This window comes from Pithys albifrons, chromosome 3, assembly GCF_047495875.1.
Source record: "Pithys albifrons albifrons isolate INPA30051 chromosome 3, PitAlb_v1, whole genome shotgun sequence".
NCBI classification, from domain to species: domain Eukaryota; kingdom Metazoa; phylum Chordata; class Aves; order Passeriformes; family Thamnophilidae; genus Pithys; species Pithys albifrons.
The window spans coordinates 92,370,047-92,391,034 of NC_092460.1; the positions used below are offsets into that span (position 1 = coordinate 92,370,047).

At 39.5% G+C, this 20,988-nt stretch overlaps 1 protein-coding gene across 2 annotated transcripts in view; it reads right to left on the reverse strand.

Moving 5' to 3' along the window:
- The window catches only part of CACNA2D1 (calcium voltage-gated channel auxiliary subunit alpha2delta 1), a 387,377-nt gene extending 384,049 nt beyond the window's left edge, over nt 1-3,328 (reverse strand). For both annotated transcript variants that reach the window (XM_071552728.1, XM_071552727.1), the window contains exon 1: nt 3,115-3,328. In XM_071552728.1, the coding sequence (XP_071408829.1) occupies nt 3,115-3,209 (95 nt within the window). In that variant the 5' untranslated portion in view covers nt 3,210-3,328. The remainder of the gene's footprint in view (nt 1-3,114) is intronic.
- Nucleotides 3,329-20,988: the final 17,660 nt, after the last annotated feature.

Below are 20,988 nucleotides of genomic sequence, written 5' to 3' on the forward strand. Positions count from 1 at the left end.
TCTGTACAGATGTGATGATACATAAATATTTATGGCTGCAAAGAAAGAAGTACTTTGTGTACTGTGATAGCAGTAGTGTGGTTATAGTAACAGGATTACTACACACAAACAATATTTTCATCTAAGTGCAAACTACCTGCTGTGTCGTATGTATAATTGAAGGACTTAAAGTTGCTATGTTAAAAGTAAGAACATGGTATCTTATGCCAGCATATGATAGATCCTAATAGATAATACAATGAAAGTTATATACCTTTTAATGATATGTAATACACATTGATCAGCAGCTAAGCCTTACACCTAAAGATCAAGACATAATTACTTCTATAGTTAAATAGTTCATTAAAGAAAAGTCTTCAATATTTGCAGTGAAATATTCCAACATCAGAAACAACAACAGTGACCATACCAGCTGCTCAGATTTTCAATGAAAAATTAAGGCTCCCATTTCATGCAGCACAACCCTGCACCTGAAATTATTTGTATATTGCTGGGTAAATATATCAGTCTTTCTGCCTTATCAGAGAAGCAAAATTAATGAAATGACTGAGATTCTACAGGCATTGCTTAAGCTCATACTGTATTAGTGATAGGGACTTCTGAATGTTTTAGTAAAAGAACATGTTAAAATATTTATTGATGCAGAAGAAAGAGATGACTGAAGGAAAAGTGATTGTACAAAAAGGAGCTTTTAAAGAAATGATTAACTCTTTGGGTCTGAATCTGCACGTATTTCACACAACACCTGGAAATACTGTTTCCTCAGGCAAACTTTGTAACTAAGAAAAAAAAGAACTGAAAATACTGGGGAGAAGGCAGGTAGGTGAGTATATAATATCAGGAAAGCATCAGTTCTTCAATTATTCATGTCCTTTATTCTTTCTTTTTTTTCTATTTTTAGTATTCTTAATATATAGTATCTTTCACATTAAAAGTATTTGCGTCACTTCTCTTTGTTCTTCCACATTTGTAATATATAGTAGGAAATGAAACACTGCTGTCAAGTCTATAAAAAGAATAAAAAATTTTCTCTTTCACCTGTAACATCATTACTTTTTGCAAAGCAACTCTCTGCATCAACCTGTTGTGCTGCCTTCTAAATGAACTAAGTCTTGCTTGCACCTTGATTCAATTTCAAAGGGAAAACATTGCTATGAAGGATTAACAGGCACTACAGGTTATTTCTACAAAATTTCAATGGAATAACAATGAGAAAAAAGAGAGCCAACAGCAAGTAGATTGTGTAGAGCATGGATCTACCTATGACTAACATCACACTCTGAATTAATTTATCATAGTGATAATTAAAGTTACATGTTTCATTGTTGACAATTTCTATTATGACTGTCAGTAAAGGTGAATTCTGAAGGGAATCAGCAAAAACAGACAGGGGGACAAAACAATTTTTAAGGAAATATCACATAATCTTACCCTAAAAAGTAATCTAGATTTTTATTTGAAATTATACACAATCTTTTTGTATTCTTTTCTTTCTTAAAGCTAGAAAAATCTAAGTCAAAGATAAATTGTAATTAGTTGTGCATGATAACCTTATCATCTCAATAAGAAACCATAAATGCAGGAGCTCAAACACAAAAAAGGCAATACTTAAAAAGCCCGGGCTTTGTATTTTGCTACTCTTGCTCCTGCATGATACATCTTTATAAACTAAAATATTTTAAAAGATCATTAAGAGACTATTTTAAAATATAATCTTCCTTACAATGAAAGGCCGTATTTATTCATCTTAGAAGATATTAACTGGTTATTCTACACTTATCTCTGTATTGCTTTCTTTCATTTAACAGTGCTAGCAACCCTTTCAGTCTTTCATAATGGAACCGATACTCAGAACGGAATCCAATTATAACGACCTACCAGCAGTACTAATTGGTGAAAATGCATTGCTGGTAATTGCTGTAAAACTCATCCTTCTGCCCAGGATGAACGACAGCAATAAATTCTACCCAACGTAAAACAATAAGGGAAGACTACCATTAGCACTGTTTTTCTTATGTAAAATGCATTAAAGTGAGTCATCCACTTAAAAGTTACCTACTGGTAGCTTTAACCCAGATTCGGGGACTAAGGTAAGTGCTTAAAAAAAACCAGCCTAACAAAAAGAATATAAAAATAATGAGGTGAGAGAAGAAGGAAGAAAATACGATCACAGTGCTTTGCCGTGGATTTTTTTTCCCGATCTGTTGGCGAATCTTCTATATGATATATTGGCTTATTTTCGCCTTTCTTTTATTGCATCCTTATTATGTGATCTTTGCACTGCTCTGGGCAACACTTTCATGCTGATAACTCTGCAGTGCTTCAAAGATTTCTATCTCAGGGCCAGGCAAGGCACCGAACTGCGTCCACAGAGAGCATCCCTCAGCTCTCTCGAAGGGATTTTTGAGAAGCAACGATCTGCAAGGCCAAGGCTGAAGAAAACAGTTCTGCAGTTGTGTGGCTCTCAGCGTGCAAAAAGCCCCTCTGGCGGGACCCACGCGTGCGTTCCCACGGATCCGGCGGCAGCCAGGAGCCCCCGTGGGTGCGCTGGAGCGCGGCCAGGCAGGAGGGAGCCGGAGTTCGGGCTCGGAATTCCCAGCCGTGCCCGCCTGCCCGCTTCACGTGCCGGCCGCGGAACGGAAAAAAAAATCCGCCTTCTGCGTGAATGTTAATAAAATTGCGAAAGTTTTCTCCATTTTTTTTTTCTGTAAACAGCGTTAAATCTCAATCGAGGCTGGAATAACCTCTGTGGGAGGAAGGGGCGGACTTTGTGTAACTCGAAACTTTCTTCTCGCCAAGGATGACCTGATGGGGTGTATTTGGAGCCGGGAGCAGCTCCGGAACGGGCTTCCCACGCGAAGCCTTTACCTCGAAAGTCCCGCCGCCGGCCGTCACCGGGGCTTCCACTCTCGCAGCGACCGCCCCGGCGGGACCCTCCGCTACCCTGACTGTTTCCTAAGCAAAAGCTGCCGAAATCTTGCATTTTCCCCCCATCGCCACTTTCCCCCGGACTAACTTGATTTCCCTTTGTATTGTCGCTGTCCCCGGCGCCGAGGTGCGCCCCCGCCCCGGCCGCGCCCCCGCCCCGGACACCCGAACCCCGCCGAGACTTACGTGGTGGCCGAGGGGAAGGGTCCCTCCGAGGAGTGGTTCATTACCAGGGACTGGAAAAGTGTCAGGCTAAAGACCAGCAGCCAGCCAGCAGCCATCTTCCTGATCGAAGATCGATCCCCCTTCCCCAAGTCGGCGAGACGGCAATAATAATAAATTCAATTATCGTGTGTGTGGCAGTGCGGGGGGGTCCGTGGTCCTTTAAAGCCTCCTCCGCTCTCCCCCCCCACCCGCCCCCTCGCAGGAGGCGCAGCCCAAAGATGCGCGAGAAACGGGAGCGCGGCCGAGGGTGGGGAGGAGGAGGAGAAACGATGGAGATCTGTGGGTGGAGTGGGCAAAGAGGCGAAATAGAGAAAAGACAGCGAGAGATACTCCACTCTGCTACTTCAGCAGCAGCTCCAGCTTCAGCCCATCGCCGCCATCAGCGCTACTTTTGTAACAGATCCTACTCTCCGTGTGCGTGTGAGCGTCCTCCCCTGATTTATTCCCCTGATTGCGGAGAAGAAAGAGGAGGAGAGAGGCAGGCGGGGTGGCGGCTCCTCAAAGGAGAGGAGGGGAGAAGGGGAGAGAGAGTTGAAGACGGGCAGCTCGCTGCCGGCTCTCGCCTTCGCTGCCGGCAGCGGGTAAAGTCGGGGCGGGGAGCGGGGGTGGGCGCCGGGCCCTGTGGCGGCCGCGCTCCATACAAGGCGCCGAGAACTCCCCGGGCCGGGCGGCCGCGGGGCCGTGGAACAGCCGCCCCGCCCCGCACAAGCCCGCACGCTATTTTTAAAACCGCTTCGTGCCTTATTTTATTTCCAGCCCCCTCCTGCCAGCTCGGCAGCAGCAGCAGCCGCGCACAGCCCGTGTGCCACTAGGCTGGGCTTTGCTTTAAATAGATGTTTTATAGATGTATCTATAAATGCCGCTCCCTCCGCGGCCGGCTGGAGCGGCGCTCCTCAGCCCCGCGGGCCGGTCCGGCTCGGACGCCCCCGCTCTGCGCGGGTCCCGTCCCATCCCCGCCGGGTCTCCGGAGCCTCCGGGGACCGGCCCGAGGGCACGGCCGGGAGTGCTCGGGCTACGTCCCCTCCCCTCCGCATCGCTAACCCAGATACTCACCTCAGACACCTTCGGAAATTCAGAGGGCACATTCCCTCTCCCGTCCTGTTTCACCCATGTTCACGTACACCGGTCTCACTGGCAACTATACATTCTGGGTACAAATGGAGAAAGTAATCCAGGGGAATATTTCTTAGTTTATTTGCTACAGCAGTTAAAAGTTGAGTGACAAATTTGATTTTGTTTTCAATCTGTTTGGGGTTTTTGTTTGTTTGTTTTCTTTTTATGTGCTTACATGTTTTATTTATATTTAATTCTGGCATTATGCTTATATTTTAATATATTTAACTGGTTCAACAGGTGAAAATAAAAGAGCAGACCCAATATTGTTGCATTTGCACCCTTTGTTTTAAGGGTCGCATCATCTTGAATGTATTAACTCACAACAATTTCTGTAAAATAGAGGAGTGCTCGTCTCTATTTTAAAGGTGGCAAAAGGATCAAAGCTGAGATCCACAAATGAAGAATTGAGTGTTCACATTGCCTGGGCTTGAAGCCAGCATGATATTTCACTTGCAATCTGTAAAGCATGCAGTCACTCATCTACATTGTTTCTGGATTGGAGCTGGCACTTGGGAGCTGGTGGGAAGAACTCCCAGTTGTCTTCACCTATCCACCTACCTGTAGGTACTTAAGATTCAGGGTTTGGATGCAAGTCCAAAATAGCATTTTTAAAATGATTCTACAGCCTGTAGACTCAAACAGTCTGAAGAGTATCTCTAGCCCAGTTTTTGTAGGTCTCCATAGGCTTTGCAGTTTTGCCACATGAAGTGGCACTACTTCCAATGCAAGCTGTAACTGCTCACCTGAGCACCTCTGCTTCCCCACAGGGCTGCAACAGGTAACTGCGGAGTCATGGGCCTGTGACACAGAAGTCCTGCTTCACATAGGATGTATCCTGATAAGATCCAGAGTAGAGAGAAGATGTTGGGGAGTGGATTAAAAGTTTGGAGAAATGCATGGAGGAAAGAGGGTAGAAATGTGAACTAGTTCAGGTTGCACCAGACCAGGACAACTTAAGAGTGTAATTTAAGGCATCTCCTTATTCCTGGGCTCCCACACTGAGGGTAGCATTATCAGTATCGCAGAATCACAGAATATGCTGAATTGGAAGGGACCCACAAAGATCCTTGAATCCAACTCCTGGCCATGCACAGGACTCTCTCCAAGAGTCACACCATGTGCTGAGAGTACCATCCGAACACTTCTTGAATTCTGTCAGGCTTGGTGCTGTGACCACTTCCCTGAGGAAGTGTTCCAGCACTCAACCACACTCTGGATGAAGAACTTCTTTCTAATATCCAACCTAAACCTTCCCTGACACAACTTCAGGCCATTTGCTGGGATCCTGTCACTGGTCACCTCAGAGAAGAGATCAGTGCCTGCCCCTTCTCTCCCTCTCATGAGGAAGCTGTAGACTGTGATGAAGTTTTCTCCATGCTGAACAGACCGAGTGCCGTCATCTGATCCTCATATGGCTTCCCCTTAAGGTCGTTCAGTTGTCATGGTCCAAAACATCTACACTTTCACAAGTGATGATTAACACTGGCAACAACCCTCCAGAATAAAAGGGAATGCTCAACCTGGCTGCTTCCTTACCTGAAGGATCGAGCATATGCCCGTTTCATATCTTCTCAATAGAAAGTGTTCATGTTCAATTCCCAGCTGTGCTCACCACAGAGACCTGTTAAACAAGCCAGGAGTGCTGAGCTGGGAAAGAGGTGCTCTCCCAGTGGAGAACCCACTGGAGTGAAAAGTATACACAAGTTGGTCTGGGCAAGAGAGTGTGCAAATGACTGTGCAAACACACATGGAAAGTGGTTTCAGTAGATGAGAATAAGCAAGACTACCCTTATATAGATGTACCGTTTCAGTATAACCTGTATACAGAAGACCAGAAATAATAAAGAAATAGAATAAATAGAGAAGTATAGGGTTACACAGGAATGCTTCTTTCATCATTAGTATGATTTTCTGTAAGCTTACACTTCTGATGCTTATAAAGCTTCTTAGGGCAATAATTATAGCTGCTAATAATTCTAACAGCAATAACATGTGGCTAGCAATGGAACTGGGCATTGCATGGGTGAGAATCTAGTACTTTAAGGCCCAGATTGTGACTATTTCATCACTACCAATACACTGAACAGTAGCTTAAAAGTGCAAAAGATGCTAGAAAAAATACTTTTGTGTTTTAATAGAGCAATAATCAAAGTTTCCAATCTACTGCACTATTTACAACTGGCTAACAAGACCCTCTGCAATGTAATCCTACAGTTAACAGTGTAAGTGAATGCCTGTGGAGCTCACAGAAAAAGAGTAGCCTACATGTGACTTCAGCATGAAGGAGAAAACAGTTCCAAACAAGCTGGTTGAGGTGTGGAGGACCAGCCAGTGCTGGAAAATGGAGCTCAGCATGGGCTTCCTATGTGGCATCCATGGGAAGATCTATGATGCACAACTCAGGATGAACCTGCAAGCTTTGCAGGATTTACAAGAAAACTTGGACTGGAGCCCAGTTTTGAGTAAAGGTGTACTCAAATAGCAGTGTTCCTGTGACATTAAGTGAGGCTGGAAGTCAGATCTCAAATTTTTAGCTGTTTTTGAGTCTGAAATTTAGGAAGCCAATGCCACCCTGAAGCATGGGGAAGAAAAGAGATAAGGGCTTATTCCATGAGCAGTGTGTTATTTTCTAATTACTCACCTTTTTCCTTCACCTAATTTTGTATGGCTTAAAAATTCACTAATATGCCAGGTATTTAATAAAGATGTAGAATGTTTATAAATGGTGATCTCATCCTACAACCATGTATGCATATGAGCAGTTGGACTCAAATGAGTTCCCACTAAATTCAACAAAAAAGTATGATTGACTTAAAACATAAAACTAGCAGAATTAAGTTTCTTGATATGTCTGCATCCTCCCATAATGCAGGAAAAAAAAGTACAATAGTGCTTTAATAATGAAATTTTAAAAAGCCATTAAAATCTCATAAAAAATCAGGGTTTTTTCATTTGATGATTAAACTATTTCCTTATATAGTCACAGTATTTTAAATACATAGTTTGTACTTCACAGTAATGTTGCACTGCAGATATTTTTATAATATATCTGCATTAAGATTTCCTAAAGATCTATTACACCTGACAAGTCTTCTTTTTTAAGTACTTTGATATAGTCTTGAATGACAAACAACGAAAGTAAATCTTTCTTTATACTTACTTCCCCTCACTCTAAATTTATTGTCTGTCATACCTGACCGAGACCTTTCTATGAAGGAGCACAGGAGAGACAGGTATTGTTATAATGAGGCATCTTACAGAAAGTTTGCTTTGCACCTACTTGGTGGACTTTGCAGGGTTAGGTTTATGGTTGGACTCTATCTTAAAGGTCCTTTCTAACCTAAATGAATCTATTACTGTATTCCATGATTCTACTGAAATTACTGGAAATCTTTCAATTGAAAATGGCAGTGCGTATTTCAGAAATAAAAATTCCTATTGGAAAGCCACAAAATTTAATTTACATCAAAGGCCTCCTCTTGGTTCATTTTATCAGTAACAATATTAATTCATGATCAAGCCTTTCTCTTTTGTTTCAGTTTCTGGATATATGATTTGTGTTTTCATAAATTACTTACACTGTTGCAAATCTAGCATAAAAACCAAAAGAGCAATGTCTATTGTTTCTTAGCCATTTGAGAAAGTACATAGATTTAGTTAGAATAGGAATCGAATTTTATTATCAGGTTATATACTTGTATATAAACACATTCTTCAGTAATCAGTATTGTCAGAAAACTTTTTGAAACTAGTGATAGTTATGGGCTTAACATATACAGTGATTGCAGCACTTATGTGAATACACAGCACGTAGTCACCAAGTGTCTTAAGCGTCATCCTTTGCAGGGGAATTGTAGGCAATAAGTCTGTATTGGCTGTTCTCACTGATCAGCAGTGTGCTAAGTAGATTTCACCTTTGTGGCTAGGGTGACAGGTACTTTGCTAGACAGAACCCCCAGATGTTAATTGGGTTCAGCTGTAAAAAGTGTGACAAGGTTCATATGCATATTCAAAGAAGAGCAATGAAGCTAGAGAAAGGTCTAATGCACAAATCTGATGAGGAGCAGCTGAGGGAGCTGGGGGTGTTTAGCCTGCAGAAAACAAGGCTGAGGAAGAGCTTATAATTCTCTACAACTCCCTGAGAAGAAGTTGTAGACAGATGAGAGTCGGTCTCTTCACATGAGTCACAAGCAGTAGGATAAGGCGAAATGGCCTCAAGTTGCACCAGTGGAGATTTAGATTGGATATTAGAAAAACATTTCTTCACGGAAAGTGTTGTCAAGCACTGGAACAGGCTGCCTGCAGATGCATCAGAGTCACCATGCCTGGAGGTATTTAAAAGACGTGTAGATGTGGCACTTTAGGACGTGAGTTAGTGGTGGACTTGACAGTGCTTGAATGGAACCCGATAATCTTACAAGTCTTTTCTAACCTAAGTGATTCTGTAGTTCTGTGGCTCTACAACTATCAATTCCACATACCAAAATACCATTTTGTTCTTAGCATGTAGTATTTTTTTATGTCTGTGTTTTACATAGGGCAGAAGGGGGTAATCTTACTGAATAATTCTCATTCTGTTTCCTTGTGCAGGACTGACGAGAAAGTCCAGGCGCAGCCTGATCTCAATTTCTAATTTCAGGAGGAAAAAAGCTCTTATTGAAGTCTGTACCAGATAGAAACGCAGGTCCAGCTCCTTGCAACTGAGATGAATTGTTTTACATATTTGAATTTGGTATAATTCATATTGTAAAAACTTTGTGACCTACATCCAGCAGCAAGATAGTCAACACTGCTTTGTTCTCACCCTTGCTTTTATTCATATTTGAGTAAGCATGCTGAATCTAGTATAAAAACTTTCACTATCTGATATAACAGTTTATGTTTTTCTTGTCATTGTCAGAGTTGAGGAAGACATCATAATTCCAGTCATGAGAGCAGGGCTGTATGCATTTTCACACTGGAAATTCTTTGTCTGAGTTTTTTGACACTGAAGTTAAAACAACAATAATTTCAGGATAGTTTAATATTGAAACTTCGAGTCCAGCATAATAAATTTTCTCTCAGTGAATATCAAGAAGTGTATCTTAAAACAAAGTGCCAGGCATCTTAAACTTCATCCGTTGTGATGGTTTTGCTTGGTGTAGAGTTGATTTTCTTCAGAGTGGCTAGTATAGGGCTATGTTTTGGATTTACATTCAAAACAGTTTTGATAACACAGGGATATTTTAGTTATTGGTGAGCAGTACTTACACAGCAGCAAAGTCTTTTCCACTTCTTAGCCCACCCCACCAGGGAGTGCGTTGAGGGTGAATGAGAAGTTGGGAGGAGACACAGCCAGGACACCTGACCCCAACTGACTCAGGGGATGTTCCAGGCCACATGATGCCATGCTCAGTGTATAAAGCTGGGGGAAGGAGGAATGGGGAGGAGGGCATTCAAAGTTAAGCTGTTTGTCCTCTCAAGTCATCCTAAAATGTGGTGGAGGCCTGCTTTCCTGGAGATTGCTGAACATCTGCCTACCCATGGGAAGTGGGGAATGAGCTCCTTCTTTTTCTTTCCCTGTGTGCATGGCTTTTGTTTCACTTCTTGAACTGTCTTTAGCTCACTTTTATTCTTCAGTTCTCTCCCACATCCCACCATTGGGGAGAGGGTGGTTAGCTATGTGGGGCTGAGTTGCTGACTGGAGTTAAATCATGGCAGTTGTTTGAGGAGAAGGCGTAATGCAAGGTTTAGTCAACTGTCACTGGTCTTGGTACATCTAAGCAGCACACTGTAGCACTGTGTGGAGATGTTAGTTTGGTTCTGGAAGGCTCTCTGTTCCTTCTAGAATAATTACTATGCTTCCAAGTTTCAAAGGAAAATGAACTTGATTTAAGTATCACTGTGTTGTGTCTCACAGTGTAATGTAGATATGCTTATAGTAAATCTCATATTTATGTTTTGACACTATTCACAGAAAATCATGTGTCAGTAATCTTGCTGGAGAAAACTCTCAGTTATAAATTTTAAACCATAGTATGTTCAGAACTTTTAAAGAAATGTAACTTTTAAGGGCAATCTTATACAAACAACATATTTATTTTCTAAAGGGTTGTGACACAACATTTTTGTACAACCTTGTCTATCTTCTATCCAGTCCATAATCTATTTTAATTTAGTTTATTCCATCCCCTCCATTGACTTTAAGCAGATACAGTTCTTTATTGAAACCCTATATATGTGTGTGTGTGTATATATATATATATATACATATATATATATATATGTATGTATGTATTTCTTCTTTCACCACCTAAATCAGACAATTTCCCTCCATCATTTTACCCTGTGAGATACATTCTTACACCAGTAAGTGTTTTTCTAACTGTAAGAATGCAACTCTCCTCAAATCTGGTATCTTGCAACTTTACAGGACTTAAAGATTCATTGGCCCACTGGAAGAAGACACACTGAGATGGCTATCAGAATAATCATAGCAAACCACTTTCAGCCAAATGGAGTGGAACCACCTCAATATCTCATTCTTCCTTAACCCATTTTACCTAATTAACAAAGTGATCACAAAAATTGCATTCAGGAGTTTTTGTTGATACTTTACTTAGCAATATTCCTTCAAAAGAATGGGTGCTGTTGAGCCATCCAACCACTGACACTGCTTTTTAAGTTCAACAGGGTAAGCTAAAGCTTAGTAGGAAGATTGTAATCAAATCCCTTGCTTTTAGAGCATAGTCACTGCTGTTCCCATTCTGCGTTTTCTGAGATACACATGGACTGCCTACAATGAAAAGAGGGTTTCCTTTTGTCTTATCCAGCTGTAGTCAGTGGGCATAGACCAGCACCTCCACAGAATAGTGCATTCTATCCTAAAATAGGTTGCTGAGATGGTATCCGTATCATGTTTGATTTGGTTTGTAAACTAGTAGTGAGAACAAAAGTAACTTAGAAGGCATATTGGGAGGGGAGATGAAAAAGTAAGAATGAAAGATAATAGAGGAAAAAATAATACTTAAGAATGGGAAAGTAAATATCAAGAAGGAAAGGGGTATGCATGTGGATATGAAGACAAAGCTATATATGAATATTGTAAAAGGAAGATAAAATTTTAAAAAGGAAATAGAGGTAAGGAAAAGTAAAGTGAAACAGGAAAACCAACGAGGAGGGAAAAATAATTAGGAAGATGAGATAGTAAAGGGAAGAAAAATTGGGTGCTGAGAAGGAATTGATCCAGGTAAGTAGGAAGGGTAACAAAGAAGGAAAAGGGCAACATAAACACGAATAGAGGTTTGGTCTACACATACTCATGTGCACTTGCCCATTTATTTTTAAAAGACAACAAATAAGGAATCAAAACAGTAAAAAGAAGACAAGCAAGTCTTTTAGTATGTCAAGGGAGCACACTGTAGGCTGACACGGCTTTGCCATGTGCTGGATTAGAGTGTGGTGGCCCTGTTAGCTGGGGTCAGGCCCCATCTAATGTGCTTTCCCCCAAAGCAGAGATTACTAGCTCAGGTAACAAAGGCCACGTAGCTTCTGGCTTAGGAGCTAAAAACCCAGTATTTACGTTCAGGGTGAAGGCAGAACTCCCTCCTGTATAATGCAATATACCTCAATCTGATCATACAGCCACTGCTATGTGTTTTGCATCAGCTGCAGAAATGATTTAAGGAAAATGTGAATCTTTTGTTTATCCATTAGCTTCTAATGAGAGAAGCTAGTTGGATAGATGGTAGACTTTTTGCCAAGTAGCCTTAAGAAATACTAAATAACAAATAAATATTTATAATATCCCTTCTCCAATAAAGCCTAAAGGCAGATAAGTTCACTCATCTCTTTCATGATTTATTTAAATTCTTTAATTGGTTGTCTTAAAAAATTCCAATTTGACTTTTAAAGTGAAAAGTCAAAAGATAAAAGCATCTGTAGGTAAACTTCCACATCTGATCTGCCTGTGTCTCTATAATTCAAATTAAGGAATGGTTTTAGAAGTTACATTTCAAGGTTCTGCCCTCATTTCAGAAGTAAGTGAGTATTTTTATGTTGTCTGAAAGTATAAAATGTAATTTTTGCATTTGCCCATGATATCTATTGGAATCTAATTCTTTCCAGAATCATGTGCCATTAAACTATGTAATAATGATGTCATTTATTCGTATGGGTTAATACTGCATCTATAGTCCAAACAATTTCATAAGCCAAAATATACCACTATGATAATGTGAAGCCCCCTTGTTATAACTGGCTCTGCTGTTCCGTGCAAAGGAACAAAGGGCAGCTCTGCACAATCCTCTCCAAATGCTGGAATTGTGTTGTAGAATTCATATTGCACTTGCAGATGTTATTAATTACTGCTACTCCCGGTTTAATAACTGTTTCCATAGTAATTATGAGGGTTTTTTTGAAGAGGATGTGAAAGGAAGTAAGTTGAGTGGTTGGGTTTTTTCTCCTGAAAGGAGGACAATGACAATATAAATATATATATATATGTAAATACATACATATATATCATCCCCAACCCCTAAGCAGGGCAAGATAAACAAAAAGCAATGACACAGAGGAATGTGAATGTTTTCGGAAGATACCAAGCTACTTAAATAATCAATTACTTAAGTTAACAACCTGCTCTTATTTGACCCTTTTAAGTTTAGTCCTAGTTTGTGGGTTTTGGCACAATCTAGAAAATCCAGCGAAGTCAGAGTGCATGCAGTGCAAGTAATCATGGGGCTATGCCTGTCCCAGCACCACAGATTAACCAGATGCAAGTACACTACTGGCAATGCTGGTTTAGAACTAAAAGGTTTTAAAACATAGTCTCTAGGAAGGCTTAGTAATAAATTTAATATCTGTGTGAATTATAAATTAACCATGTAGCTGTGTATCCTGAATTTGAAATACAGCTTTTTACATTCTTTACCCAGGACATTTACAAGAACAGAGTACAGTATATATTATATCAGCTAACACACTGAGTACCTGTTCTCTTTGAGTCATCTCTAAATTCTGTCTTCATACAACACATGCTGTTGGTTAAGAAGTAGGTAGAATGTCCTGGTAACTTCAGATGTGGCTAGTTTAAAGTTTACTCCCCACACAGATCAGAAAATAAAGTGAAAATAAAAGAAATTACTGATATATGACAAATTATAGTCACTTGAAACTACCAGAGGGGAAAAAAGGTGTGATTTATTCTGATAGATCAAGATGATACACTGAAAAGTGTAGCAATCATTTATCATATTCTGACTCTTTAAATATCATATGAAAAATATAACAATCTGAGCTGTATCTTCAACAATAACTATGGTAGAAAACACGACTTTAAATGTCCAGTTCTCCCTTCCTTGAGTACAGAAAGCCTTTGCCCTACTTTGAAATGCAGATGACTGGCTCCAGGATTGCAAATATTTTCCCTTTTTATGGAAGTGCATTGCCATGTCCCATATGAACCCGTCTGTTCTGTGGGAGGGAAATACAACCTTTTGAAGCAGATGAGCATTTGTCCCATGCACTGATAGAATCCTGTTTTAGACTTTAAGTAGGTCAGAAGTGATGCCAATTTTTTGACTGATCTTCAAAAGGGTACACAGCACCTCAACTGCTAGTAGGCATTAGTAGTCCAGTTGAAATTGTCATCAAAACATCTACATAAAGCTTGTGGTGAGTAAAAATAATCCAGGGTATAATAAAATAATTAAATATATGAAAATAGAATCTGTAAAAACAAAATAAAAAGAGGGAGGGCGGGAAGCTCAATGTTTAGGAGTATAAATCTGGACTGAGAAGTTTTCCTTTTATAACACCAATCAATATTTTCCCAGTGAGCTGGGAAATTCCCATAGGACCTAGGCAAGTTCTGCCTCCCACACGACACTTTGCAGCAGAAATCCTCTTTGAGGACAATTCCTCTCCACAAGAGGATACTACTATTTTTTCATCTGCCGCCTTGGACTGGATGCCCACGCACACTATCCTCGAGACCAGCCGAACTGCATCTTACGCGGTGTCCTATGGAGAAGTCACCTCAGCATCTCCCCAGAGATTGCCTGAGGCCAGACTGAGGCACCTGCTAAGAAAAAGCAGCAGCTGTGTTAGATGGGATCAGTGTTTGTTATTCCCTGGAAACAGAGTTCCTTTGTTTCTTTTGACCTTGGAAACTTCTTCTGCCCTTGACTAGGCTTTTCTTCTGGCCAGTCTCCTGAGGTCTGTTTCTAGGCATAACAAGAGACGAGAGGAAGATCATTTTTGAAGACTTGAAAAGTATGTGGAAGACATCAAGAAGAGGACAAAACCTTGAGAGTACAGGGGTGAAGGAGGCAGCAAACCTAATGCAGGGTCAGAAAACTAAAGGAAAAGGATTAATTAAAATGTACTAAAGTCATTTTGAAGATGAGAAAGGAATATAAGTGCTAAGTATTTTCCTTTGTAACAGAAGCTCTGCTGAAAATCAATAGGGAAAGCATGGCTTTTATTTGGTGGCAATTTGCATATTAATATTGTGATAGCATTATGCAATAATGTATAAGACAGATTGGATAAATAAAGGCTATGACCAAACATTTCAGCTTCTCCCCCACATCTATTGAAAATAAAGCTGGCAGAATGTCACACTGTAGGATTGTCCTTGATTTGTTTCCAGTAGAACATTAATTGATGTGTTCCCGTGTTTTGATATGTGATTTACAAGCTCAATAACTCAGAGGGTGATTACAGCCAGGCGAGCAATCTGGATGCCAAGCCTCATTTCAGTGAACTGTCCTGGATATTTCACTCTGGAAATCGTGGCTTTCTAAATGTGTGGGAGACGATATTAAGCAGTGGCAATCAACAGTGCACTTTTCTGTCGGTGTAGCGGGAGGGATTATTTTGAAATAGCTAGTGCATCTGTTTCATAGCTATTTTTTTCTTAAACTGGAAAAATCTACAATATTTCAAACAAAATGCTCACAAAATACCCAGAAATGTAGAAGTGTTCCCAAAGAACATTCTGTATTTTACAAAAAACCGGTTTATCTTTTTTCAAATCAACCAAAAGGAATAGGGAAAAAAGAAAGGAAGAAATATATACAACCAATAAAAAACCCCAAACAAACAATTTTTTTCACATAGTTTGCTTTGCAAAACTGCTGGTAACCAAGAAACTTTTGAATTATAGTTTCATTGCATTACAATCTACAGTGACTCAAGTGTGACCCCGAAATACCAAGGCTATAATGGGAACGGTGAAAAATGCAAGCTCATTATTGTAATACCCTGTGTTGCTATAATATCATCAATCCATTTCATGTTTCATCAAGGTTTCTAATATGGTTTCATTTGGTGAAAGCTGCTTAGAAGGAAAAAAAAATAGAGCCTTTTTTTTAATAACAGTTGTTAAAGGAGTAATAGAGAATTTGTGTGTCAAAGAGAAAGAACTGTAATGTTGTGATTGTAGGTTTATTGGATTGAAGACGACTTCCACTACAGAACCTTTAAAAGTTAATATTTCAGCTCACACATCACAACCAGCAAGGACATGGTGTTAGTATTGAGGAGCAGAGTACTAGACAATGGGTAAGGCACAATATAACTTTGGTGAGCAAAAACTGGCACATGTTGGCCAAAAATCTGTGGAAGTGTCCATCAGCAGTAAATTTGTGATATCAAAATATTTAATATATTTAAAACACAAATGCTAGTTTATTATTTCTTACATTGAACCTTCTGTCTTAAAACTATGGGTATGAAGATTATGCTTTATACACCTTTTAGGAGAGCATCATGGCCGTCTTTTTACCGTGGAGTATCTTGTCATTTCAATAGGATCCTGTGCCAGTGCATTCCTCTGCTCAGCATCATCTTGAATTTGTTTCAAAGTTGCTGTTTTAGGAGGCACTTATTTACTAATACCTTTTACAACAAGTGAAACTGCCTCTCTGCAGGAGAGAGATCAAATCTAATACTTCTCATACAAAATCATATAAGTTTCCTCATCATAGTTTCTCATGACTGATTTTTCCGCAGAATATTTAACGAAGTAATGAATGTTTGTGCGTATTATGTGTATTTTCTTCTTTTTTACCTGTTGTTTTATCCATGCAATTTTGTACTAGAAAGCCACGTACCCCTTACTCTCTGCTCAGAAGGTGAGAAGAGTGGCTCGGCCTCGGGCTTTTCAGTTGTACAGACTATATGATGCTTTGATGTGGAAGCAAAGTGGCTTCTTAGCAGATGAAAGAGCTTATGAGAGTATAAACAAGGAAAAATAAACAAAGTAGCAGTGAAGTATGGCAAGAAGAGTGGGATAATTCAAGACAGGTCAAGTTTTGGAGGCAGGGCTGATAAGAAGCAGGTGAACCTTGGAGGAAGTTTGGGGAGGAGAAATGAGACTGAAGAGTCTGTAGGAGGAAATAGGTGAGAGTATCTTTCCCTGATACTTCTAGTAAGCATAATCTTATGTTTAAGAAATTAAGTGGCTGTCCTTGGCCTTCATTACAGGTATTGTATATATACTGTCATTAGGTATCTTTGAACTTCTTTATGCATGGAATGTCCTAGATATTGGGAATAAAGCCTTTTTATTTACTAAATATTCTGAGGAAACTACAGTGCAGAAATGAGAATGGATCTAGAAATTTGGCTGCAGCTAACACACTAAGTGTCCAGGGGACCAGGATCCCAAGAGTAAAGTTTTCTTCTGTTTGTATCTAGCTCAACAAATGAAGATGCAAATAATCCAGACCAAGTCATTCTGTGGCTTGGAGCTTCTTGACAACTAGAGATGATAGAAACAATTTCCTCTAGCTTTTCTGCATGAGATGAGATTCTAGAAGTTACCAAAACATGCTCAGAAAATGCTGTGTTCCTGAGGTAAAAACGTTTTAGAATAAAATAATAATTTTCAAAAATAGAACTGATATTAAAACAGCACCAGAAATTTTAATACTTTCATAAAGGAAAGGAGCAAAGGCATTATGCAATAAGGTTAAGGAAAAAGATGATATACCTGTGGTTATGTCATAGATATCACACAGCCCTTAAACAAAAAAAACTACTTTCTTTCGTGTTTCTCACCTCATTTATATAAAATACTTTAGAAGAGATTTTTAAGGTAATTGTATGTATGTATGTATGGCCAGACTTCACAAACAAAGATTTGGGCAGGGCTCTCCCCACGTGGTTGTGCCCTTCCAGCCTATGCAGTGGAGTTTTTAGGTGAGGCACCACGTGCACAGAACTGGCTCCACCGTTTAAGTCCTGAGGTCCATCTGCCACTGCTGAGCGAGCTTGGACAGTGACAGTGAAGTCCTCGGGACTGTCACAGCACCCGGTACTAACCGGGGCTGACCCTGCTGAGCATCCGAGATCTGACAGGATCGGATGGTAGGGAGGCTTTAACTGCCAGGGGACAGTCCCCACTGAGACTTGAGCTCAGGTCCGCGGGATTCAGCGTCCAGAGTGCTCTCCTTTACACCACGGGACCGCCTGAAGGTAATTAGACATAGAAAAATGTGATAAAATAAAACATGGGTTTACAAAGACTTACTTGATTGTGCTGGATTAAGCTCCCACTTTCCTTTGATTTTCTGGACAAAGGAAATGAAGTACATCTAATCTACTTGGACTTTTACAAGGCATCTGATACAATTCCACAAGGAAAATTATTAGCTAAATAGAGAAATCGGGGATTAGCACAAGAATTTTTAAATAGATAATGAATAGACTTAAAAGAGAAAAAGTGAAATGTTGAGGTAAAATTTTGGTTAGACAATTAACTTGAAAACTAGTTTAGAGATTTATTTCATCTAATATTTTCATTAGCAGTCTTGGCTTATGATATGTGATTGTTCTGTTAAAATTTAATGATGACACAAGGGAATTGCCAGTACAGGGGAGGACCAAACATCATACAGGATGAAAAAGATGAATTATGATGGCAGTAACTGAGCAAGAAGAAAATCATGACCTTAGGGACGAATAAAAAAAAAATTTGCTGCACATGTTGGCTACTAACAGGATGACTATGATTCATAAATATTATTTGGATACAAGATAACCAAATATAATCTGATTCTGTCCCCCTGCCTTGTTTTTGTATTTTTATTGTTTTCTGTTCCTCTGTATTGTTTCCTTCAGAGGAGGTTTAGATTAAGTATTAGGAAAAACTTCTTCACAGAAAGGATGGTCAGGCATTTTAACAGGTGTCCCAGGGAGGGCATAAAATTGCTCTTTCTAGAAGTGTTCAAAAAAATTGTAGATATATCAGTCTGGGATATGGTTTAGTAGTGAATATGGTGGTGCTGGGTTGATGGAGTCAATGGTCTTATGAATCTTTTCCAATCTAAATGATTCTGTGATTCTATAAAGCACTTGAATTTTGTCGGTGTGTTTCTTACATTCCCATGCCAGTATAGCCCATCCAGACTGTGGAATACCCTTCTAGCTACCCATGTGAAACAAGAAAATTCAGACTGGAACAAGGGCTAAGAAAGATTCATGGGACTAAATGTACTTTGCTTTTACAAGCTGGGGGCAAATAACGAGTATGCCCACCCTTTGAAACTGAAAGAGGTGTCAGAAGAGACAGAAGATGCATTTTAGCTAATGAATAATGCTGGTACAAGGATAAATGGGCACAAATTAGTCATGGATAGATGTGAAAAAGAAAATCAAGACCATCATAGCAGTGAGAGTCAATAAGGGCAAACAGAGAATGCGTGTTTCCCGCTCATGAAACAGAAACAGCAGTGTCCCTTTGCCTAGACCTGTTTCTCATTTTCCTTTTATTTCCACTGTGAGTACATATTTCCCTTAACATCAATAACACCATTCTTCACTAACAGATTGCTTTGTTAAGTCTTACCAGACTGTAGAAATTAGGTTATATTTCTCTTTTCACAGAGTTCATATTTGCTGTTCTTTGACTACCTTCCAGTCTTTGTGTTTGTGCTTTTTTTCACTGTGCTAGTTCCTAGTTCTACCTCTTAGGGTTTCTCTCTGCTTCCTCATATGCCTTTTTCCTTTTGCTGATATTATTACGCTTCTTGATATCATTAGTTTCATTATTATTTTCTGGTTTGTTTTTTTTTGTTTTCTTATTTATAGCCAAACTTTGCACCCAAGCAGTTGAAATATTATTTCTTGCTCAATGCTGGAAAAAGCAACTCTGTTGCAGGAGTCTCTGTCGTTGTCATACAACAGCCTTAAAATTCACAAACATAAGACTGGTACAGGCAGGCAGAATGCCTATTACTTCTTAGATTGATACAAGCATAGATGGTTTTTTTTTTCTCTCTATATAGTCCTAATTATTGAATTGTATCCGTGATTCACCATTCAATTTATTTGCCCACCAAAAATGCTCTCAGACCTTTCTTCTTCTAGTATGGCAGTCCATATACAGCCAACAGAACCCCAAAATCCCCTGCCCCCCTTAAATCCAACAGAGAGCAACCAAACCCGTGTTTGTTCTCAATAATTTCTGATACTTACTTAAAAAAAAAGAGAGATATTGTCTACTACCTCTTCAAACTGGCTCTTGACAGGGCAAAATGGTCTCCAGCACTAGTTGTTTAGTTCTTCTAGCCTGATTTCTTCTAGGAAACCATTTAAACAATTTGACTTTCAAATAGTTAAATTACCATTTCTGCTATTTTAGGGCAAGACAGCTGTTTGGTGGACTCGAAGGCTGAGTCAGCTCCTGGGCTGTGTAAGCAAAGGTTGCTGAAAATCAGCTATACACTGACAGTTTTTCAGAGTGAAGTCAGAATGTGAAATTCAGTGATACCAGATATAATCCCTATCTCTATTTAAAACTAGTATATGAATTTACGCAAGCCCATATATGGATGATTTTTTTTTTTCTTCATGGGGGTGAGATGGCCTGAGAGGAATTGCATGCTTACTGTGAAGACTTTGTGAGCTATAAACTGTTAATAAGTCAGTCTCTCTCAGAGCAAGATCTCCTCTCAGAAGAGCAATGGGTCCATGGGCATTTCTCTTCAGAAAGAGTTTTCATATCTGGCTTTGTTTCAGGTAAGTCTGAAATTCCAGTCCTTCAAAATGTTCCACATAAAGAAAGCAGTGAGTTTGAGCCAGCTCAACAGTGGTTTAATTTTACATCTAAAATGTTAACACTGATAATAAATGGAAATGCAATACTGAAGCTGTTATCACAATTCGATTGAATTTGCTAACTGCTTTGGAAACTACTGAAAAAAATGGAGGAATATCTTTTGGAATATGCGTAACATTTAATTTCAATACTCCATTCCATGTTCTATTTTACAACTGCTGAAATAAAATTCAGATGATTTTACACAAGATTTACAGGATTAAAAAATTTTTTTAAAAATTTATTTAAATGGAACAATTTAAAAATCTTAATTTGATCACATAGCTTTAACGTTTTTAGTTTGACCTCACCTAATTGTTTCTATGTCAGTCCATGAACCTCCCAAATCCATTTTTCACTCAGCTCTTTCCCTGAAATGACCTTTCATAGTGATGCATGTAAGAATTAAAAATGAAGCTACTTCTAGCCTTCTGCAGGTGGAAGAACACATCTGGCAAACTCAAGATCCTGAAGTCAAAGGAAGAAAAAATGAGCAAAGGAAATAGAAAACTAACCACCACCATCGACAATAAAAAATACAGAAGGACTTCAGTTTGTCATCAGGCTTCAAAACCTGTTACTACAAGTTCACACCCAAAGAAGAGGAGTGCTATTGTTAAGGCTGTAACTTT